At 67.2% G+C, this 21,783-nt stretch overlaps 3 protein-coding genes across 5 annotated transcripts; 2 read left to right on the forward strand and 1 right to left on the reverse strand.

The window, feature by feature from the left end:
* Positions 1–837: 837 nt before the first annotated feature.
* C1QTNF1 (C1q and TNF related 1) lies at positions 838–5,256 on the reverse strand. 3 transcript variants are annotated; one of them, XM_058817108.1, is made up of 5 exons: positions 5,195–5,256; positions 3,139–3,277; positions 2,755–2,925; positions 2,498–2,640; positions 838–2,170 (listed from the first exon to the last, which is right to left on the reverse strand). In XM_058817108.1, exons 3-5 carry the CDS (start codon positions 2,889–2,891, stop codon positions 1,620–1,622), a joined length of 831 nt encoding a protein of 276 aa, XP_058673091.1. In that variant the 5' UTR covers positions 2,892–2,925; positions 3,139–3,277; positions 5,195–5,256; the 3' UTR covers positions 838–1,619. The 3 variants fall into 3 exon arrangements, with proteins under 3 accessions (XP_058673091.1, XP_058673093.1, XP_058673092.1); XM_058817110.1 differs by having other exon boundaries at positions 2,755–2,905; positions 5,195–5,226; XM_058817109.1 differs by lacking the exon at positions 5,195–5,256 and having other exon boundaries at positions 2,755–3,053.
* Positions 5,257–7,567: 2,311 nt separating this feature from the next.
* Positions 7,568–9,602, forward strand: CANT1 (calcium activated nucleotidase 1). Its single transcript, XM_058817107.1, has 3 exons — positions 7,568–8,186; positions 8,426–8,629; positions 9,036–9,602. Exons 1-3 carry the CDS (start codon positions 7,568–7,570, stop codon positions 9,404–9,406), a joined length of 1,194 nt encoding a protein of 397 aa, XP_058673090.1. The 3' UTR covers positions 9,407–9,602.
* A 3,121-nt stretch (positions 9,603–12,723) lies between these two features.
* Positions 12,724–20,994, forward strand: TIMP2 (TIMP metallopeptidase inhibitor 2). Its single transcript, XM_058817197.1, has 5 exons — positions 12,724–13,024; positions 18,377–18,477; positions 18,560–18,668; positions 18,984–19,108; positions 19,478–20,994. The coding sequence occupies exons 1-5, from the start codon at positions 12,898–12,900 to the stop codon at positions 19,676–19,678; spliced, it is 663 nt and encodes a 220-aa protein (XP_058673180.1). The 5' UTR covers positions 12,724–12,897; the 3' UTR covers positions 19,679–20,994.
* The last annotated feature ends 789 nt before the right edge of the window (positions 20,995–21,783 follow it).

Raw genomic sequence — 21,783 nt, forward strand, 5'->3', positions numbered from 1 at the left:
GCCCCGAGCACCGCCCCGGGCAGCGCCCGCCTCCGGGACCGGCACGGGCCGCGTGCGCTGGGGTAGGGAGCGTGCCCTGCGATGGGCGGCGTGTCCTGAGAATAAACCGCACGCCTCTGAGCGGATCGCGTGTCCTGGGGAACGCACTGTGCCAGGGTGCAATCCGTGTGCTGGGATGCCGCCTGTGCCCGCACCAGGCCCTGCTGTGCAGCCTGGGATGGTGCCCGGTCCCCAGTGCGGCCAAGGAGCTCTGCCCATGCCATGGGACACGGCGGGGGCCCTGGGCTGATGCCCCCAGCCCACAGGCACAGCAGTGAGCGGCCTGACCTGGCCCCCACCATCCACCCACTCCCCACATGAGGGGCCAGGGCTCTATTTAAGGAGTCCCCCCAGCCCGGTCCCCTCCTTCCTGCTCTTGGGGCACTGGTTTCCAGCTGCAGCCCTGCTCAGCCCAGCCATGGAGCTGCCAACCCAGACCCTGACACCCAGCTTCACCTCAGACCCACCTCCTCTCCATGGATGTGCTGGATAACCTGCACTCCTGACAGCCCTGCCACCCTTCCCAGCCTGTCCTGTTCCCAGGCTGACAGTTCTGTCACTGCACACAGCTCCTGGCCCTTGGGGCACAGCTGGCCCATGCAGGGCCTGGACAGTGTCCTGGCTCTCCAGGGACAGTTTGCTGTTCCCCCCCACCCCCAGCTCAGCAGCACCATGCCAGCCCTCAGCTCTCATGGAGCCCCTGAACCCTGCCCTGAGTCCTGCGGAGCCTCCCCAGACACAAAGCCAGAGGACACCGAGGGTGTGAGCAAGGCTGGAAATGTGTTTAATGTTGCACTAGCGGAATGGGGGCTCAGCATGCTGGCCCATGCTACTGCTGCATCTACACAAACATGAGGCCTGGCCAGCAGATAACCCAGGGGAAGAGGAAGTGGTGAGGCCAAGGCCCCACGCCCAGGGCTGCCGGTGGGGAGAGAGCCCTTCCTGAGCAGAGGCTGTGGTGAGCAGCAACAGAATGTGCAGAGGAACTGACACAATTCACTCCCCACAGAGGAACTGACACAGTTCACTCCCCACAGGGGGACTGACACAATTCACTCCCTACAGGGGCACCCAGCCCCCCTTGCAGCACCTATACCCGGGAAGGAGGGAGGGCCCTTAGTGGTTTATTGCCTTTCTGATGGTGCTGAGCACCTTCTGCCCATTCTGGCCAGGGAGCAGGGCTGTGCCAGGAGGTGAGAGTGGCACGGTGCAGGTGTCTGTGCTGCCTCACACCAGGGCACCAGTAGTCACACTGTCCCACTGTGACCAGTGCCAGCGCTGCCACAGGCTGAGCCTGGCACACCCAGCTCTGGAGCAGGGAGAGGGTGTGAGCTCCCTGCCCACCCCAGGCGAGCAGCTGCTCCCTGGTCACCAACATGGCAGGGGCTGACAATTGCTCCAACTTTCCCAGGTGTATCTGGTTAGCCTTGAGGTGCTGGAGTGAGGGCATTCACACACTGGTGCAGCTGCTGGGCGTAGTGGCACTAGGTTACTAACAGCATAATGGGGGTGGCACTCCTGGGCTGAGAGGGACAGGGGCCCATTGGCCGCCTGGCCTGGCACAGGAGGAGTGTGGGGGCTCAGGGGTCCCCGCTGTACTTGATGAGGTGGCCGCTGAAGGTGATGTAGGTGTCGTACTCGTCGCTGAAGACGGCGTTCTCACGCTCGCCCTTGTAGAGCCGCACCCAGACCTCGTCCTGCTCCTTCAACTCCAGCATGACGCTCTGGCTCTGCATGATGCTGCGGTCGCTCACCTGGGCGTAGAGGATCACCACCTCCGCCCCGTTGCGCATGATGTGCAGGTACGTCTCCTTCTGGTTCCAGGTGTGCACGTTGAGGCTGAAGTAGTAGATCCCGGGGATGTAGCAGTAGAACTTGCCCGTGAACATGTTGAAGTGTTCATAGAGGTTGACAAACTCGGTGTCGAAGATGAGGGTCTGGTAGTAGTCGTTGCTGTGCAGGGGTTTCTTGCGGCCCACGGAGAAGGCGGCGTAGTGGCTCTTGCAGCGCTCCCCGGGGGCGCCCATGCTGCCCTTCTGTCCCTTGGGCCCGGCATGGCCCCTGCTGCCAGCCACCCCCGTCTTGCCGAACTTGCCCTGCATGCCACGCTCGCCACGGTCCCCCTTCTCTCCTGGGCAGAGCAGCAGGGACAGGTGGGCTGACAGGCAGGGGCCAGAGCTGGACCCAGCACCTTCCCCAGGGGTGGATGGAGGGAGCAGGGACCCACCAGTACTGCCCCTGCCTCTCCCCAGACTCTGATGCTGCTGCTCAGAAGCCACCAGAGCAGGGGCTGTTCGCACCCCAGGGTGGCTCCTGCCCTCTGTGTGCAGGGCACAGGACCACTGGCACAGCCCCAGTTTCTCATTCCCCGTGTGCAGGAGCTGGCACTGTGAGCCCAGCTCAGCACACGACCTGGGGCAATGCAGGCAGCACAGCCTTGGGTCATGCCAGCCCTCACCTTTCAGGATGGTCATGTTGATCTGAGGCACGGGCTGGTACTGGGGGTAGAAGCGCTTTTCGGGTGGGGGGCAGCAGCGGACACAGCGGGGCTGTGGGGGCAGCCCCTCCCGGGCACCATCAGCCTTCTGCTCCTGTGTGGCCCTGGCAAGGCAGAAAGCAGAGCACAGCAGGAGCTACAGGGGAACAGGGGCCCTCTGCAGTGCCAGGGCTGCCCTGGCCCCGCTGCAGAGCACCCTGGCTCTGGGGTCCCCTCACCTGGCAGCATGCTGCTGGGATGGGGCCTCATTGGGGTCTGTCCACCATCGCTGGTCAGGGATGGAGCTGGTCTGGCTCCCCACAGGGCAGGGCAGCAGGAAGATCAGTAGGACACCATGCACCCACAGCCCCTCCATGCCTTGGCAGTGCCCTGGGACGTGCCAGGGACAGCTGAAGGGGACAGGAGTGAGGAGACTCCCAGCCCAGCTGTGGCCCAAGCTGTCCTGGGACAGGACCTGTGCACTGCACAGCCCCCGGGTTCCGGCTGGGCTACGGGACAGTGTCACCCCAGAGAGCACCTGTGGGGACCCACACTGGGGCAGTCAGGGGGCTCTGGGCTCTGTGCAGCCCTTGAGCCCAGGCACACACTGCAGATGGGATTACCTCAGGAGCTGAGAGTGGAGCAGAGCAGCAGCAGACTCTGAGCGGGCCAAGTCCTGGACCAAGTGCTGCTGCGCCTGCTCAGCCTGGCTTCAGCTGCCTCCCATGGGCGCCCAGGAGCAGCAATTTGGGATGTCAGCACCTGAAAAATTACAGTGAGCTCCATGGGGCAAATGTCAGGGTGCAGCCTGCCTGTGTGTGGGACCCCAGCCTGGCCCAGAGAGGGCATCTGCACCCCACTCCTGCCAGGGGCTCCTGTGCCCTGGGGGCTGCCAGCAAGGGGACAACACCCACTCCTCCAGAAAGGGGGATGTGGGCTGGCAGCCCTAGCTGGGAGCTGGCCGAAACCCTTCTGAGAGCCCACACCCTGTCTGGGGCCAAAACTAATATTTGCAGTGGTGGTGGCACCGTGGCCCAGCCCGGGGCGCTTCGAGACCCCTCCCTCCATTATCAGAAGCGTATCTGCCGGAGACGTGGGGCCGGGCACGCAGCACCGCGCCCTTTGGCCCGGTGGCACCGGGACAGCCTTGGCCAAACAGGGGTGGGCATCCCGCGGCAGCGGGCCCCGAGCCGGGACGGGGATGGCCGTGCCCAGGCTGCTATCTCAGCCAGGTGCCTCCCTGGGTGGGGACATGGGTGTGGCCGTGGCCGCTGTCCCCTCCCCAAGCCCGCCCGCCCGGCCTCGCCGCGATGCCGGAGCGCAGAGTGCCCTCTCAGCCCTGTGTTCCGTCCTGCGGCTCTGCCAGGCCGTGAGGGACTTTGGGGCAGAATCTTGTGGTTTTGGTGAGCCCCTGCTCTCCGTCGGTGGTCGGTGGCTGTCACCAGTGTCCCCAGGTGCGGGTCCGAGGCAGCAGTGTGATCCCGCAGCGGGTGCGGAGGGCGGCCGAGGCCGGGGGCGGATGCCTGCACTGTGAGTCACTGGAGCTGGGAAGGGGCGGAGGGATTGGGAAAGGCTCCAAAGGGCTTTTCCTGCTGCTGGAACCCTGGCCAAGGGCCTGGCCCCGGCTCACACTTCCCGGTGCCTCTGTCCCCCACCCCGCTGTCTTGCCAGGTGAGGCAGGGGAGAAGCGGACCCACGGACAGAGCGTGGGGGAGGCAGCCAGGGCCAGGTGAGCAGGTGTCACTGCGGCAGCCTTGCCCTGGCTCTGCCCAGCCTGCCTGGCCGCCAGCTGTGCCAGATGTGCAGCACGGAGCGTGCCAGGGTTTGGGAATCCTGTGGCTTTCCCTCCGTCACAGCAGGCATTCCTGTGGGACCTGGAGCAGCCTCGGCCCTGGGGAGGTCACAGGGAGCTGCTGCACCGGGAGAAACCCTTCAGCAGGAAGTTCCCATGGTGGAAGGCAGTGCTTCCCAGGCTGAGGGGAGCAGAGGGAGTGTGCGGTGCTCGCAGGGGGCAGCCAGCAGCACACGGGGATCGCCGGGCCCCTGCGTACACCCTGCAGGTGTGCTGGGCATTGTGTGCCCACCTGCGCTCGGGCACACACAGCCCTGCCAGGGACACGCGCTTTCCCTCGGGGTTGGCTGCTCTCCAGGAGCAGTCAGAGATGTAAACTCAGTGGCTGCAGAAGCCTTGGGACTGCAAGTCAAAACATCCCAAAATACTTTCCAGATGGAGATGAAGACTAGGATGGAACGGAGCAAACCCTAGGGGAGGGATGAGGGGCTCGGGGCAGTGTGGAGGCAGCAGCACCCGCACTCGTCTCCGTTTAGGGTGGTGGATACAAACTTCCCTGCACAGCAGCCAGAACCACTGTGCCCCTGGGGTCGTGCTGGTGGGCCAGGTCCCCCGTGTGCTGCTGCTGACGCTGGAACAGTTGCAGCGCCCCCAGGCTGCTGTGAGGCTCAGCCGTGCCCCCCCCCACTGCTCCTTCTCAGGCAGGGCAAGGCCTGGCTCGGCCGGGGGCGCTCCGGGACCGGCCCCCCTGGCGGGGCGTGTGCCCGGACACCCGAGCGCTCGGCGAGGCGGAGCCGCCCCCGGTGGCTCGGCACCGCCCGCGATGGGAGCACGGGCCCTGCAGCTGCGGGGCGACCGTCGGGCTCCCACAGCGGCCCCCCACCTACCTCCGGGGCACGGCTTCTCCCTCGCGGCGCTGCCTCTGCCGCCCTAGGGCATGGCCCGGGCCGGCGCAGAGCCTGCCCGCGGCCGACGCTGCCTCCCGCTCCGGAGCCGCCTCTGCCCGCCCGGCCCGGGCGGAAATGCACTTTTGGGAAGCGCAGGAGGCAGCGAGGCGCGGGACGAGGCTCGCAGCCCTCCCCCGCCAGATGTGCGCCCGCGGCTGCCTTAACCATGCGTGCTCCCGGGACCGGCGCCGCAGCCGTTCGTGCTCGGGCCGCCGCACCGGGAGCGGAGGCGGCACGTGCCAGCGGCGGCCCGGAGCTGCCGCGGGTCTCGGGAGCACGCAGGGTGCGGTGGCCCCGGCGCAGAACCCTGCCCCGCGCCGGCGGCGCCGAGGGTCCCAGCGCCGAGGGCACCGCGGCCAGCACGGCCCCACCGGGCTGCGGCCCGTGACAGCCGGACACGCACACGGGCCCCAAGGCGCGGGGCTGGCTCTGCCCCGCTCCCCAGCCTGAGTGGCGGCGGGACACAGGGGGCAAAGGAGACAAGGACAGAATGTGCTCCGGGCTGGAGCAGGGCAGCGCGGGGGTCATGCCCACCGGGCAGCCGGGCTGTGCCCACCCCGCAGAGCCGGCTCGGGCCCCGCACTGCCCCCGCCGCTGGGCTCCGGCCGCCAGTGCGCGGCGCCCGGCTGCGGCGGGCCCTGCTCGGCGCGGACCACAGCTCCCGGCAGGCCCCGCGGCGCAGCGGGAGGGGCGGCGGGGGCGCGGGGACCCGCGGGGTCTCCTGGGAGCTGTAGTTTATGCGCCAGACGGGGCTGTCGGGCCGCCGCCAGGCGCGGCGGCGGCGCGCGGGGCCGCCGGGAGCTGTAGGCGGCGGCGGCGGCGGCTGCGCGCGGGGAGGCGGCGCCGCGGTGAGCGGGGACACGGGCGGGGGGCGCGGGCCCGGGCCGGCGGGGTCCGCACCGGGCGGGGGCACCGCGCTCCTCCAGCAGCCTGCCCGGGCGGCAGCGGCGGCTCCTCGGGGCGGGGGTCCCAGAAGCGCGGGGGACCTCAGGGCCCCGCTCAGAGCGGGCGGTGCCCCGGCAGCTCGGCCGGGGAGGGGGAGCGGGGGTCCCAGGGGCGCAGGCGGGCCCGTGTTCTTAGAGGGGAGTCCCGTGTCCCTGCCTGGGGCTCCCCGTGACCGTGCCCCGCCGTTCTGAGGGTTCCCCGTGGCTCAAAGCCGGCTACAAGCGCGGTGGGCTCGGTGCACCGAGAGGGTCCTCGGGGCCCACGCTCCGGGATCCCGGCGGGACCAGAGGCGCTCCCGTGCCCCCGCCGCGGGCTCCGTGCCTGTGCCGCAGCTCCCCTGCCCGGGCCGGCCCCCCACGCTCAATGCCGCCTCTGTTCGCCACCCCGGCTGCTGAAAGGCACATTGAGACCCTGCGGCGTGGCCCTCTGTGGGAGCCCTGCGATGGCGGCTGGGGATCTCTGCCCCGGTTTGGGGGTCTCTGCCCCGGTTTGGGGGTCTCTGCCCCGGGATGGGGATCCCTGCCCCGGGCTGCATGGCACGGGCTCAGCACGTCTCCAGTGGTGGCTGCTGGCCACTCGGGCAGCCCGGAGTGCCCGTCTGCAGGAGCCCGGGGCGCTGCCACGTCCCCTGTGCTGCAGGGAGGGAGGTGGCACCGAGGGGCACTGCTGGCACCCCAGGCCCGCGGGTGGGCACAGCCCAGGGTGGGCGCACAATGCCTGCATGTGGAGGACACGCTGTGTCCTGGGCAGTGATGAGGGGGTCCCATGTCTGTGAAACTGGGCAGAGCGTGTGTCAGGGTGTGTCCCTTGGGCACTGTGCTTCCTGCTCAGGTGTTGGCATCCTGGTTGGGCGGAGCTGCCACGTGTCCTAGTGTGCCTGTGTGGCTTGGGGACAAGCTCACGGCTCATCAGTGGGGTCGGTTCTCAGGGCTGTGGGAGCTGGGCCTGGCTGCTCGACCACTCTGGAGGCAGCAAGGGTCATCCTTGCCACCCGATAGGAACCCACATCCTCCCAGGACACGGGGCTCACCTTGAGCCAGGTGCCTCAGCAGGCTGCCTGAGCTGCAGAGACCATGGCACAGATAGAGCTGCCGGGCAGGCCGGGCAATCCTGCCAACACGCTGGGGCCCCTGGTCAGGGGCCACAGAGGGAGCCAGGTGATGGGGGCTGAGGGTGGTTCCAGCAGCAAACAGCCCCTGGGCACGGTGGCTCTTACCTGCATGAGCTGGGAGCACCTTCTGCTGCAGGAGAGGGGGCAGGGCCCCTCATGGCTGTGTTCTGCTGTCCCCCAAGCTCAGTCAGCACCAAATCCAGCTCTTTGACCTTCTCCCCCCACCTTTGCAGCAGGTTCTGCTCGCGCCCTGTCCGATGCCAGTGCCGCCCTGCCATGAGTCTATGAGCCCGCTGCGGATCAGCGTGGGAGGTCTGCCCGTGCTCGCGTCCATGACCAAGGGCGCTGATCCCCGCTTCCGACTGCGCTGGAGGGCCATCGTGCTGTCCTCGGCCTGCGTGGGGCTCCTGCTGCTGCTGCTGTGCCTGCACCGCTCCTCCCCGGCGCGGCGTGGTCCCCCCAGCCCTCGCACATGGCAGCTCGGCCCGCGCGCAGCGGAGCGCTACAACGACACGTACCCGCTGTCCCCGCCGCAGCGCAACCCCGAGGGCGTGCGCTACCGCATCGGCCTCATCGCCGACCTGGACACGCGGTCCCGCGGCCCCCAGGAGCACACCTGGTTCAGTTACCTGAAGAAGGGCTACCTGGTACTGTCGGACAGTGGGGACAGAGTGACGGTGGAGTGGGACAAGGACGAGAGCACGCTGCAGTCCCACCTGGCTGAGAAGGGCCGGGGCATGGAGCTCTCGGAGCTGGTGGTTTTCAACGGGAAGCTGTACGCGGTGGACGACAGGACAGGTGTGGTCTACCAGATCGAGGGCAGCAAGGTGGTGCCGTGGGTGATCCTCCCAGATGGGGATGGCACTGTGGGCAAAGGTGAGCTCCCCTCCTGCCCTGTGAAGCCCTTGGCTCTTTTACCTTGCTGGGGTGGGGTGCACCTTTGCTGTGACCTCTGGGCCTGGCCAGGAGAGGGCAATTCCTGCCGAGAGACCAGCTGGCTGTGTGGGGACATTGTGTCCAGCACCAGGCTCAGGGGTGAAGGGTGTGGGGCATGTGGGACAGTCTGGTGGCCACGTGCTGACCGAGCCCCCCTCATGCCATTCTTTCCACCACAGGCTTCAAGGCGGAGTGGCTGGCAGTGAAGGATGAGCACCTGTACGTGGGAGGACTGGGCAAGGAGTGGACCACCACGACAGGGGAAGTGGTGAACGAGAACCCCCAGTGGGTGAAGGTCATTGGCTACAAGGGTGACGTGAGCCACGAGAACTGGGTGACAAATTACAACGCTCTGAGGGCTGCAGCAGGGATCCGGCCCCCAGGTATGGAGCAGGACAACCTCCTGCCACCCTATATCCCACACTCTGGATGGCTCCAGAACCATACAGTCACCGTCCCTGGGGATAGTGGCAGTGGGGGAGATGTAAAGCCTGTTGGAGGGCAGAGATCTCCCCTTGTCCTGGTCCTTTTCCTCTGCCGCCTGTGCCAGGAGCAGCTGAAGGTGGCTCAGCTGGCACTGGGCCTGGCAGAGTGGGGTGTGCTGGGTGCCCCTGCCTGGCTCTGGGTGGAACTGAGGGGCTGCTGCCAGGCAGTGGGGCAGGAGCAGGCAGAAGGGTTCATAGGGGATGCCTGTGTGGGCTGTGGGGTGTTTTGGAGGGGAAGGGGATGGGGAGGGTCCTGCCCCAGCGTGGCTGTGGGCTGAGTGGTCACGCTGCCCTTCCTGCCCAGGGTACCTGATCCACGAGTCGGCCTCGTGGAGCGACACGCTGCAGCGCTGGTTCTTCCTGCCGCGCCGCGCCAGCCACGAGCGCTACAGCGAGCGCGCGGACGAGCGGCGTGGCACCAACCTGCTGCTCAGCTCCACGCAGGACTTCGGCCACGTCACCGTGGGCCGCGTGGGCGACGTGGTGCCCACCCACGGCTTCTCCTCCTTCAAGTTCATCCCGGACACCGACGACCAGATCATCGTGGCGCTGAAGTCGGAGGAGGACAACGGCAAGATCTCCAGCTACATCATGGCCTTCACGCTGGACGGGCGCTTCCTGCTGCCCGAGACCAGGATTGGGAGCGTCAAGTACGAGGGCATTGAGTTTATTTAACAGACATTGGAGCGAGCGGAGGCGTGTGGGCAGGCCCTGCTAGCCTGCTCCTAGCCCGGGTCCCTGTGGGATGTCAGGCAGCGCTCCCAGCTCTGTCCTTGGCCCCGGGCTCTCCTGTAAAGTGTTGACTGAGCTGCAGCAGGTGTGGTGCGAGTGTTTCGGCAGTGGCACCTGGTGGCAAGGGACCGCCACCACAGGGTGCTTCCGGCTCGGGGACACGTCCAGGTCCTGGGCAGGCCCCAGTGCAGCCCTTAGTGCCCAGCCCTGGATTGCGACAGGACCATCTGTGGTGGCTCTGGTGACATCCATGCTCTGGGGTTGCAGCTGAGCCCCAGCTCTACAGCTGTGCCTTGTGTGCCATGGGGCTCCCCGGGTGGAGTGGGGTGTGCAGCCAGAGAGGGTGACACTGGGGGGATTTCATCAGGCTTTTTTTTGAGAAGCTGGATTTCCTTCCCTTTTCCCATAAACTGGGTGAGGTGGTGGCTGGGGTGACGGGCCGGTGGTGACCTCTCTTTGTTTCAGAGAGAGGTCTCACATGGGAGGGAGCAGTGTCTGTGTCCCTCTGCTCCTGTGACCACGGGGATGCAGCAGTTCCCTCACCACTGTGGCTCCAGCACAGTGGCTGTGCCTATGGGGCAGGGGGTGTGTGTGATGGGGGCCACAGCTGTGGCCAGATGTAAACTGGGCCCATCCTGTTGCCATTCCCAGGCCACACCCTCAGAGGGGTGTGTGTGTGCTGGCCGTCTGCCTTCTCCAAGCCTGGCTGCACATGGCTCTGACCCGAGAAATGCTTCCAGCCCCAGAACTGTGAGCCCTGGGAAGAGCTGAGCCCTGGGCAGGAGCTGCGGGGAGCTGGCGACAGTGCAGCCATGCAGTGCAAGGAGTGCCATGCTCGGTGCAGGTCTGCTTCCCAGAGGCAGCAGCAGCAGCTGAGAAGCATTTGCAGCAGCCCAGGGCTTTGGCCAGGGAGCCTCCCCAGCTCGCCAGCGTGTTGTGAAATTGCTGCCGCAGCCTGTGGCCCCCAGGAGGAACTCGTGTGGTTTCAGAAGCCACAAGTGTCAGAGGGGCATTTGCTGGCCCGGGCCCTCCTGACCCCTGACCATGGGGGCTGTGGCTCCTGACCTGCCCACGCTGACCTGGCTCAGGCCTGCCCAGGTCACAGGGCACCATCTCCTCACACCAGGACTGGTGTTTGGCTCTGTGCTGTCCCCACTTTGGTCCCCTTTAACACTGCCCCTAGGACAGGTCTGCCAGCAGGTAGGGCTTCAGAGCTGGGCCTGGCTGCTGTGGTTTGGGGGGCCCTGGTGCCCCCTGTATCCCTGTGCCGTGCCCTGGCACTGCTCTGCTGGGGGGTCCAGCCCTGCCCAGGGAGGGAGGGGGCCTGCTGGGGCAGCAGTCAGGCTGTGCTTGGGTGGAAGGATCTGCAGAGGGGTTGGGGCCCTCCCAAGAACCCAGCCGGGCTGCTCCCCCCACCCTGTTTACAGTGTCAGCACCTCTGTGAGCCATGCAGAGCTACAGGCCAGACATGTGTTTTCATTTAGCCCAGACAATGACTCGGCCAGTGCTGGGCTGCGCTCCTCTCCAGACAGGACCTGTCCCCAGTGCTGCAGGCAGGCCTGGCTCTGGCCCCTGCACGTGGCCTGGGCATCGTGCAGCACCTGGCCAGGGCACCCAGGATGCGTTTGCAGCCCACGCTGGGCGCCAGCTGGCCACAGTCCATGCTGGCCGCTCAACTGGCACTGGCACTTGGCAAGCTCTGCTGGCCTCAGTCACCCCCTGGCCTCAGGCACCCTCCCAGCCCAGCCCTGGCAGCTCCACAGCACCTGTTGTGGCCCCAGGGCTGTGCCAGTGGCTGTCCCTGCTGCCTGGTCCCTTCTTGTCCCCTGGGACCCTGCCCTGGGCAGCAGCACCAGGGCCAGCAGGAGTCCTGCTGCTGCTGGAGCCCCTGCAGACCATGGGCCCCCCAATCTCCAGGTGCCATCCGGCACCCGGCACTGTCAGTGCTGCCACCTCCCACGTGTTCCCTGCAGGCTCAGGCAGGGTTGGGCCAGGTCCAGCTGCCCAGTTCTGCTGTTTCTTCTCCTCCTGGAGGCTGAGCATCTCTGTTACTCCCTGTACTGCGTGTATCCATGGCAGTGCCATGCAGCAGGCTGGCTCAGGAGCATGTGTTGTAGCCGTGGTGGTGGCTGTCCTGCCAACACCTGGCCCAGCTGTGCTGGAAAGCTGTGGCACTGCTGGGGACATGGAGCACTCTCAGCAGCCAGACAGGCACAGAGCACAGGTACAGTGAGAGCAGCAGCATCCTGACACCCCCGAGGGACACAGCGAGTGGGTTTGGACTGGGACAGAGTCTGTTTTTCCCATACTAGATGGTGTAGGGCAGTGTTTTGGATTTGTGCTGGGAACAGTGTTGATAACAGGGATGTTTTCATTACTGCTGAGCAGCATTTGCACAGCTTGAGGCCTGTTATCTTCATCCCACCATGAGGGGCTGTGGGGGCACAAGGAGTCGGGAGGGGACACAGAAAGGTGACCCAAGGGATATTCCACACTGAATGGAATCACACTCGCTGTATAGGGCTGGAGGAAGGGGGAACATTCAGGGTGATGGTGTTTGTCATCCCCAATCACCATCCCCTGCTGGAGCCCTTCTGCCCTGGGGATGGCTCAGCACCTGCCTGCCGTAGGGAGGGGTGAAAGAATTCCCTGCTTTGCTTTACTTTGCTTATGTGTGGCTTTTGCTTCAGATTTATCTCAGCCAGCAGTTTTCACTCTTTCCCCTTCCCAGTTCTCTCCCCGCCCCGCTGGGAAGAATGAACCAAAGGCAGCAGCTGGGGGCTGAGCTGCCCGCCGGGGTTAAACCCCATCGTGCATCCAGGATAGACACGGTGGGTTATGGAGCTGCGCTCCAGGGCAGGAGCTGGGGCCATGGGGAGGGGCCCGGGGCAGGGGCACAGGACCCGCAGCGGGAGCGGGAAGCAGGCAGGGGAGCTCGGCTGTGGGACAGGCTGGGTGGAGGGGCCGGAGGTGGGCAGGGGTCCTCGGGCACAGCCAGAGCCGCCGCCTGTCCGGCCATGCGCCGCCCTGCTCGGCCAGGGCTCCGGGCTCCGTGGGCGGGGGTCCCGGCGGCGGTGGGGCCGGGGGCGGGCGGGACGCGCGGGGCGGGGGCGGCCGGTGCCCGCGGCGGGGGCCGTGCCGGGGCCGTGCCGGGGCGGGGGCAGCGGTCGCGGCGGAGCCGCATCCCGCGGAGGGCGGGCGCAGCCGGGCTGGCCCCGCGCCACGCGGAGGAGGAGCAGCAGATCCCCGGAGCACGTTAAAGAGCGAGGCCGAGCGCGGCGGGGAGGAAGCGAACGACTCCGCGAAGGCAACGGAGCGGCGGCCGCAGGCAGAGCGCCCGCCCCGGCCGGACCCGAGTTCCCGGCGGCGGCTCGGCCGGGCCCGGCGGAGGGTGCGGGATCGGGGCCGGGTGGCCGCGCCCGCCGCCCCGCACCATGCCCGCCGCGCTGCCCAGCCTGCTGGCCTGGCTGGCGGTGCTGCTGCTCGGCAGGGCCCGCCCGGCCGACGCCTGCAGCTGCTCGCCCATCCACCCGCAACAGGCCTTCTGCAACGCCGACGTAGGTGAGCGCCGCGGGATCCCCGCCCCGAGCCCCCCGAGCCCCCGCCCGGCCCCGCCCGCCGCAACTCCGCGGCGGGGGAAGCACCGCAAAGTTGTCGCGGGGCGGGCGGGGCGCGGGCAGAGCCCCCCGAGCCCCGGCACCTGCCCGCCCGGCCCGGGGGTGTGTCGGCGGGCGCGGATGCGCGGCCGGGCGCGGTCCGTCCGTGCGGGCTGTGCCCGGCCCGCCCCGCGCCTCCGCCCGCCGGCCGGGGGGGCTCCCGCGCCCGGCCGCGCTCCGGGGGCGCCGCCGCCGCCGCGAGAGGCGAACGGAGCGCGGCTACGCCGGGCCGGGTCCCCGCTGGCCGCCCCCCGTGAATGACACGGGTGGGCCCGGCCTCCCCCGGCTCTGGTGACACCGCGAGGTACGTGGCAGCGCGGGGCCGGGGCCCGGCGGCCACCGGGACCCTCCGAGTGCGGCCACGGCACCGGCGCGGAGCCCGGAGGAGCCCCTGTCCCCGCAGCTGCCGCCACGGCTCGGTCACCCCTGTCTGCGCCTTATTTCCAGGCATTTCCTTTCCCCCGTCCCACTTTGTTCGGCTTGGATGCTGCTGAAAGGGAGGGCTTGGCAGCGCCGGGATCTGGATTCCTCTTTCTATGAATAATGCCCTTATTAAATTTTAACATATGAACCCAACAGGCCGGCCCCAGTTCCCGGCGCTTTCCTTCGCGGGCCCGTTCCCAGGCTCAGCTGGAGAGGTAACATTCCCAAACACTGAGGCAGCCCCAACCTCTGGATGGCCCTGCCCTGTCCCTTGCTCCACATCCAGGATGTTCCTCACGGGCGTCCCTTCCAGACCCCACTCCCGGCGTCTTTCCTCCGTGAGGGCAACTCCCACAGCGCTTGGCTGCTGCCTCGGGAGTTGAGGCGTGCTGGGGACAGGGAGATTTTTAGACAAAATGGAGCTCTGGCTTTTTGTAGCTGCTGCTGGGGCCGGTGTCCCTGGCGCACAAGATGCCCTGTGCCTGCTGGGGCAGTGCGGCTGTGGCTTCCCATCACGCTGCTGTCAGGATCAGCTTTCAGGGCACTCGTGACTCACTGCCCGTCGTGGGGTGCCGGCTCAGCCCTGACTCAGCTGCTGAGTCACTGTCTGTCTGTCTTGGCGGCCTGGCTGTCTGCGCCGTCCCTGGCAGGGCCCTGCTGAGCTGAGCTGTGCTCCCCAGCCCTCAGCAGGTGCCCGTCCTGCCGAGGCAGCATCCTCCCAGCCGCGCTGCCGGCGGCGCTGGCACCTTCTGGCTCCCAGCCCGAGTCACTTGTGCAGCTCATCTGTATCAAACGTGCTTTGTGTGGACCTACGTGTAAACAGTGCTGGGCTTGGGGACAGAGCCTGGGATGGCCCTGTGTGCCCTGGCCTTGTGCGGCTGCTTATCTTACCCAGGGATGCTCTCTGGAGCTGGGATGTTCCTCAGCCGGTTCCATCCCAGCAGGTGTGTGGAGCACAGAGAGAACCTGGGCCCCCAGTGCTGTTGGGACCTTTCCCAGCTGCTGTGGCTGAGGGAGCTGTGTCCAGGCTGGGCCCTTGACAGAAAGGTGTGGGGATGGCTGATGTCCTGCAGTGCTGGGTGGGTGCACCCGAGGTGAAGGGACCCCAAGGCTCATGCTCAACCCTCAGTATGGGGTATCAGGGTGAGCACAGTGTGGGGTCCAGGCCCTGGGGCCTGGATCTGCCCTCCATGGCGTGGGCACTGCCTGCCACATCCCCATGGCCTCTCTGGCCTTTCCCCTGTCCCTGCACTCGCTCTGCTGTGCAGGGACTGGGGCAGCCACAGCCCAGGGCTGCACTTCCAGGCGGTGCAAGGGGAGGCAGATGCAGCTCTGCATTGCGTGCTGATGCCTGAGGGGCTGAGGGTCATAGAGGGGCTGGGGTTGTGTCACTGGGGCTCGTGGCTTAGAATCTGCCAGCCTGTCCTGGCTCATGAGATGAGCAGGGCTTTTCTGCAGGGCCCAAGGGCTTGGGGCTGCCCCATCCTTCATCCCTCACTGGGGCTGTGCCCGGGCTCTGCTGGGCTGCTCTGCTGCAGGAGATGCTCAGCTGCCCCGTGGTGCCCCAGCAGGACACCTGGCTCCTGCTCCATCGCCTCTGGAGCAGCGTGGGGATGATGCTGAGCCCTTCCAGGCACAGCCGTGGCTTTGCCCCTGCCAGGCAGCAGGCGGTGGCTGGGGCAGGGAGAGCAGGGCTCCGCGCAGCTGGATTGCACTGATCCCAGGGCTCGGTTCCCGGGCCGGGCACGATGATGAGTGTGGGGCTGCCATCAGCCAGCAGGGACCGGGCAGAGGAGGGGATTTGCGGGGGCGCGGTGGGAGCTGTCCCCGCGGGGTGCAGCTGCCCGCAAACCGCGCCGAGCCTGCCGGTGCCGCTGCCCGTGCCCGGTGCCGCTGCCCGTGCCCGGAGCCGGTGCCCGTGCCCGGTGCCTCCCCGCCGAGCGCGGCAGCCGAGCCCTCCCGTGCGGCTGGCGCAGAGGGCCCGTGGGCTGACGCGGGGGCTGCCGCTGATTGGGCTCCATCCCGCTCCCGTCAGCGGCCGGAATGACGCACGCGGCCACGGCAGCGCTCAGCCCGTGCTCCCGCGCAGCCCGGCGGGCGAGCCGCACCGGCGGCCTGCAGGACCGGCACTCTGCCGGACTGGCATCCTGCTGGACAGACATCCTGCCGCCCGCGCTGCCACCCGCCGCCCCGCTGGGCACCTGGGTGTCTCCGTGGCCTCCGCTTCCCCCCGCTGTCCTGCTCAGCCCTGCACGCCTGCAGCCTCAGCAGCCTCAGCATCCTCAGCATCCTCACCCCGCGGTGCCGGGGCGGGCACCGGGATGCCAGCGAGCCCCTGGGCTGTGGCCCTTGCGCCGGGCAGGGCTGGGTGCAGGAATCCTCCCAGGGTGGTTAGCGATCTCCCCAGCTCCACCAGCCTCCAGCAGGGCTGGAGTGGCCGCAGGGCTGCCCTCGCCAGGGGTCAGGTGCCAGGCTGGCAGTGCCAGGCAGGCAGCGGGCAGTGCTGGCGCTGGCAGCCAGCCCCTCTGCTGCCCGAAGCCCTGGAGAAGGGAGCTTTGTTCTCCGGGCACCCAGCCCAGCAGTGGCCCCTGCTGTCCGTGGGCACTGGCACTGCCCGGGCAGCTGTGGGTGCGTGTGGGCAGGGTGGCTCCGTGGGGTTTGGGGTGGCACAGCAGAGGAAGGGGCAGCCATTCTGCAAGTCTTGGGCCAGAAGGGGCCAAGGGTCCTTGTGCTGCCCTTCTTCCCATGAGGCACAGGTGAGCACAGTGCCCTGAGGTGGGGTAGCCCCACATGGGGCCAGGGAGGCCAAACCCCAGCACTGGCAAGCCCAGAGAGACAGCCTGGTGGTTTTGTGGCATTGGATCACTTTATGATGCTGGTGGCAGAGGGCAGCACGGATACCTGCTTACCTTGCAGGGTCTCTGTCCCTGGAGGTCCAGAGTCCTCACTATGGGCTGGCCACAGTGGCAGATCTGGGGACCCGCACAGGAGATGTCACCAGTGGGGATCCCACTCTGCCTGGGGACCCTCTGCTCCCACAGAGCACCTTCCTGCTTGGCCTGCCTGGGGAAGGAGCGTTTCCAGCATTTCCCTGGTCCAGCTTGGAAAGCCAATGCCAACTGTGTGCTGTGCCTGCCACACACCCTAGGAGCCAGAGAGCCTTGGCTCATTTCACAGAGGGTCTGGGCCCCAACCCTGGCTGGTGGCTGCCCGTGTTGGCATCAGCAGTGGTGGGTGACAAGGCCAGTAGGAGCATTGGCGTTTGGGGAGGTCTGACTGCTGGTTCTTGGGCACCCGGGGCTTTCGTCCATCCCTATCCCAGGCTCTCCTCAGGGCTCCCTCCACTGCCCTGGCTCCTGGCGGGCGTGGAGCAGTTTGGCTGCGCTGCGGGGTCTTGGCGGGGAAAGCACAGCGCAGTCGTCCCCTCCACAAAGCCGCACTGTTCAGAACAAATCCACCCAGAATCGGGCTGCATTTTTGTCAAGTGATTCATCAGCACGTGAATGGAAAAGGCTGGAGCCCACTGAAGCAGCAGCCATTCCCGCACGGGAGCCGGCACTGGCTGCACCCGGGTTACACGGGCGGCGTGCAGGGCTGGGCTCTCGGGAGATGCTGTGGCTGCGGGGATCCCAGCACGGCACTGCTGACACAGGAGTGGGCGCTGTCCCATGCATGGCTGGACGGCCCAGCCCTTCCCAAGGGATGGGAGCAGTAGGGAAAGCCCCCAGTGCAGCCATTGCTTCCCCAGCCCTGTGCAGAATGAGTGCTGACTGTGACTGGGGATGGCCATTTTGGGAAACCTCTCCCCTGGTCCCTGCTCGTGTTGGTGCCACTGTCACCTTTCCAGAGTAAACTCTGTTGGCATTTGCTGGTGCCCACGTGGGGCCGTGCCCCCCTGACCTTGAGCTTAAACAGCCTGCCTGCATGCCCCTACAGCCCGTGTATTTATAGAGTGTGGTCAGATTCCTCCTCCTGCCCATGCCAGGTGGGAGAAGCTCCTCTGTGCCAGGCAGTGGGTGACCTCTACATGTCCCTGGCTGCTCCCAGCCCAGCACCCTTCAGTGGGGACATGGACCAGGATGAACTCTGTGAGAGTGCCCTGCTCCCTGTTCCCTGCCCCACAGTGCCCGGGGGGCTGGCAGGGCAGGGGGAGCTGCCCTTCCCTTGGATGGGGGTGCCCCTGGCAGAGCAGGGAGCCCTGCCAGCCACTGCCCTGCAGCCAGGCCCCCTGCATCCTCTGAGTGCTGAGCAGGAGCCCTAGCTTTGGCACTGCCACTGTCCCTTCACCATCGGCACCATGGTGCTGCCTGGGAGCTTCAGTCCCTGCACTGGTGGAGGGAACTGGGCACAGCTGGGGGCTGCAGGTCCCAGTGCAGGGACCCAGGCACCGTGCCCAGCATGAGCCAGCCCCATGTCCCAGCCCGTGGGTGAGTAAGGGTGAGCTGGCTGCCTGCCCTGCCCCTGCAGGTCACTGCCACATGCCCAGCCCTCTCATGCCAGAGCACACATCCTGGGCTGTGACCGCAGGGACCCTGCCGCAGCAGAGCTGTCCCTGGCTCACCGTGCCACGGCCTCACCAGCCCCGGGGCCAGGTGATCCTGTTGTGAACTTCCCTTATCACCCACCCTGAGGCTGCTGCTGCAATGCTGCTGGTCACTATCCTGCACGTGCCAGCCCCATCCCTTTGGGGACAGCGGGTGACACCGGCTCTGGGGGCAGCCAGGCAGGCAGTGGCGTCTCTGCGGGCAGTGGTCCCCTGTGAAGGTGGGACACCCTGTGAGATGCAGGGGCTGAGTAGGACTGGTCACCCCCTTACCTCACCTCTCCCTTCCAGTGATCCGAGCCAAGGCCGTCTCTGCGAAGGAGGTAGATTCGGGGAATGACATATACGGGAATCCCATCAAACGCATCCAGTATGAAATCAAGCAGATCAAGGTAAGGGGGCACGCTGGGTCAGGAGGCTGGGGCCCTGGGGTGGCCCCTTCACCAGCCACTCACAGCCCCCTCTGCTCCCCAGATGTTCAAGGGCCCCGACCAGGACATAGAGTTCATCTACACGGCTCCATCCACTGCTGTGTGCGGCCGGCTGCTGGACACCGGCGGGAAGAAGGAGTATCTCATCGCAGGTGAGCCCTGTGGGGAGGCAGGGGACACTCGGGGGGCATGGGGACATGCTGGCCAGGATGCCCCGTGTGCCCTGCAAGGTGCCTGATGTGTGCCTGCTCCCTGGGCACATTCTCCCCTTGCCCCTCCTGCTCCTGCCACCAGCCCTCAGGGAAGCCCCTGGCTGTGCTCGGCAGCCCCGAGCCATGGTGGGGACAGCTGGGGACAAACCTCTGCTTGCAGGGACAGGGCACAGTGAGGGCCCCAGCACCACGAGTCAGCACAGGCTCTCGAGGCCCTGGGCAACCCCCCTGAGTGTCTGTTTGGCCTCTCCCCAGGCAAGTCAGAGGGCAATGGCAAGATGCACATCACGCTCTGTGACTTGGTGTCCACCTGGGACTCGCTGACCCCAACCCAGAAGAAGAGCCTAAACCAGCGGTACCAGATGGGCTGCGAGTGCAAGGTGAGCAACAAGGCTGCCCCCCACATGCCCCATACCAGGGAGGGTCTGCAGCCCCCAGGCAGGGGTGGGCTCCACAGTGAGATGCTCTTCCCTGTCCTTCACGGGTGACGTTGTGCAGGGACACAGCACAACGGGCAGACAGGAAGGGCAGCCCTGCCTCTGCCTTCCTCCAGCTGGGAGCCAAGGCCAGCCCTGGCACTGCCAACCAGGGCTTCCCCAGTTCCCTGCATTGCTTCCCCACCATGGCCCGCAGGGCAGGGTCAGCCTGGCATCCCTGTCCAGAGCTGGGGGGCAGATGAAGCAGAGCACCTGCTTCCCCCTGGCCCCGTGCCCCTCGGGCTGGTGCGTGACAGTCTCTGTTACGCGCAGATCTCGCGCTGCCTCTCCATCCCCTGCTTCGTCTCCTCCTCGGATGAGTGTCTGTGGACAGACTGGGCGATGGAGAAGAACAACGTGGACGGGCGGCAGGCGAAGCACTACGCCTGCATCAAGAGGAGCGACGGCTCATGCGCCTGGTACCGCGGCATGGCCCCCCCCAAGCAAGAGTTTCTCGACATCGAGGACCCCTAAGCCAAACGAGCGCATTCCAGTAGCCAGTAGAAAAAACCTGCGAGATGTTAGACTGGTCCACGCTGATATCAAATCCTGGAGACAGCATGAAAATCCTCTCGGCCACAGGGGGCCCCGGTGGCTGCCCCCCGTGTGTGGGGCCAGGGCCCCGCTCTGGTGCAGGCTCCTGGCAGCCCCAGCTGCCCTGGGCATCCTTCGCTCGTGGCAGGGCTGAGCAGGGCGTGGGGAGCTCCCTGCCAGGGTCACGATCCCCGAGCCGTGCTTGGCTCTGGCAGCTGTGAAGGAACCAAGCCCTCGTGAGGGGTGGGAGCTGCCCTGGCTGCGTAGCAGGTCTACCAGTGCCCCGCTGCGGGAGCCTCCCCCACAGCTCCAGACACACAGCCCTCCCCACCGCAGCACCTGGCAGCCCTGCTGACCACTCCCCCAGCACCCACCTCTCCCTTGGGGGTGCCAGAAGGGCACTCCTCTGGGCAGGGGCTCTGGGGGGCTTTACCTTAGGGCACAACCCCCAGCAAGGGGCTCCGGGCCCTCCACAGGGCCAGACGACTCCTGCACAGGTGCCTTGTCCCAGAAAGCTGGAGGGGCATGTTAGCACATGTGGGGTGACCCCTGACATGCACCCCTGCACTGCTGCCTCTCGCGCCACATGGTCCTCTCTCCAGGGGTCTCTGTTCCCCTGCAACCTCTTACAGATCCTTCTGCAGATGCCACCATTGGACAGGCTCGACCTGGAACCCTTGGCAGGGCACCAGGGGCCGCAGCTCTGGCTGCATGGGCACAGGGTGTGTCCGTCACCGCCTCGTGCAGATCGGGGCCATGCTGTGCCCCTCAGCACCACCGCAGCCGGGCAAGCTCCCTTCTCTGCGGTGTGGGAGTGGAGCCTGGAACGGGCAGCAGAGAAACCTGTGACCCTCACAGCCCTCGGCCTTGCGTTCTCTGAGCCATGCCCGTGCCCGTGCCACAGCGGTGCTGGCGTGTGCCGCGGAGCTGCTGTGGCACTGGCACCCATGGTTTTGGGACCGTGCCGGGAATGCTCCCTGCAGCCCCGTGCCCGTGGGCTTTTCATGCTGTGCGTCCCTGTAAGGTTTGAGATGTCGTACTGGACCAGTCTGGGCAATTTCAACATATTAAAGAGAAAAATTAAAAAGAAAGAAAAAGAAAAAAAAACCCCCAACCTTTACTCAGTCCCGACCGCGCATCCCGGGCGCTCTGTATGGCTGTACCCGTTGTGCTCCTGTCGCTGCTGCTCCTCTGTCTTTGACTTCAATATCGCCACTTGTTTTGCCGCCGGCTCTGTCGTCCCTGTGCCGTGATTTCCGTCTCCTCGTCCGGCGCTGGAGCCGCCCCGGTACCCGCGGAAGGTCGGTGCCGGGAGCTCCGGGCCAAGCGGGAAGCGGGGCGGGGACGCTGCTCCGGTTTGGCCCGGCGGCGGCTCGGCCGGGACCCCCCAAACCCAAACGCACCCGTCCGGACCCCCGGCCTCCGCCGGCCCTGCTCGGCAGCGGAGAGAAGCGATGCCCGCGGGAGGGAAGGGAACGGGACAGGAGGGGAAGAGCTGCTGCGGGCCCACCCTGGAATGCGGGCGGCAGCGCCGGGGGCGGGATGCGACGGGACCGGGAGCGGGAGCGGGCGGGGCCGTGACTCAGGGGGCGAGGGCGAGGGCGAGGGCGAGGGCGAGGGCGAGGGCGAGGGCGAGGGCGAGGGCGGGCCCGGGTACCGCGTGGCGGCCGGTCCGCGTGGAAACGTGCCCTGCTGGGACCGTCCGCTGCTGGGACCGTCCGCTGTGGGCGCGGCGTTGCCGGCCGCCTTCCCCTCGGCAGCCGGTCCTGCCTCCGTCCGCGCCCGGCTCGCAGCGGGCGGGCGGAGCTGGTGTCCCCGTTGGCTCTGCCGAGCAAGGGGCGGAGCGGCCGCGGCTCCGGGCCAGGCGGAGCGGGGCCGGGCGGAAGGAGTTGCTGGCGGTGTGGCGACACGTGCGTGCGGCGGGACCCGGATGGTGAGCGCTGCCGGGCCGGGCGGGACGGGCCCGGGGACGCGGGGCCTGCGCCCCCGCCCCGCCGCGCTCCCCGGCCCTGCCGGCGGGGCCGCCCGTGCGGAGCGAAGCGCCG

This window comes from Ammospiza caudacuta, chromosome 19, assembly GCF_027887145.1.
Source record: "Ammospiza caudacuta isolate bAmmCau1 chromosome 19, bAmmCau1.pri, whole genome shotgun sequence".
Lineage (NCBI taxonomy): Eukaryota > Metazoa > Chordata > Aves > Passeriformes > Passerellidae > Ammospiza > Ammospiza caudacuta.

Coding starts and splice junctions, on each gene's coding strand:
- C1QTNF1 (XM_058817108.1), bottom strand. CDS start 2,891: ATGGAGGGGCTGTGGGTGCATGGTGTCCTACTGATCTTCCTGCTGCCC. Junction 2,641..2,754: donor TCCCAGCAGCATGCTGCCAG/GTGAGGGGACCC, acceptor CTGCCTTGCCAG/GGCCACACAGGAGCAGAAGG. Junction 2,171..2,497: donor CAACATGACCATCCTGAAAG/GTGAGGGCTGGC, acceptor TGCTCTGCCCAG/GAGAGAAGGGGGACCGTGGC.
- CANT1 (XM_058817107.1), top strand. CDS start 7,568: ATGCCAGTGCCGCCCTGCCATGAGTCTATGAGCCCGCTGCGGATCAGC. Junction 8,187..8,425: donor GGATGGCACTGTGGGCAAAG/GTGAGCTCCCCT, acceptor TTTCCACCACAG/GCTTCAAGGCGGAGTGGCTG. Junction 8,630..9,035: donor AGCAGGGATCCGGCCCCCAG/GTATGGAGCAGG, acceptor CTTCCTGCCCAG/GGTACCTGATCCACGAGTCG.
- TIMP2 (XM_058817197.1), top strand. CDS start 12,898: ATGCCCGCCGCGCTGCCCAGCCTGCTGGCCTGGCTGGCGGTGCTGCTG. Junction 18,478..18,559: donor ATGAAATCAAGCAGATCAAG/GTAAGGGGGCAC, acceptor TCTGCTCCCCAG/ATGTTCAAGGGCCCCGACCA. Junction 18,669..18,983: donor GAAGGAGTATCTCATCGCAG/GTGAGCCCTGTG, acceptor GCCTCTCCCCAG/GCAAGTCAGAGGGCAATGGC.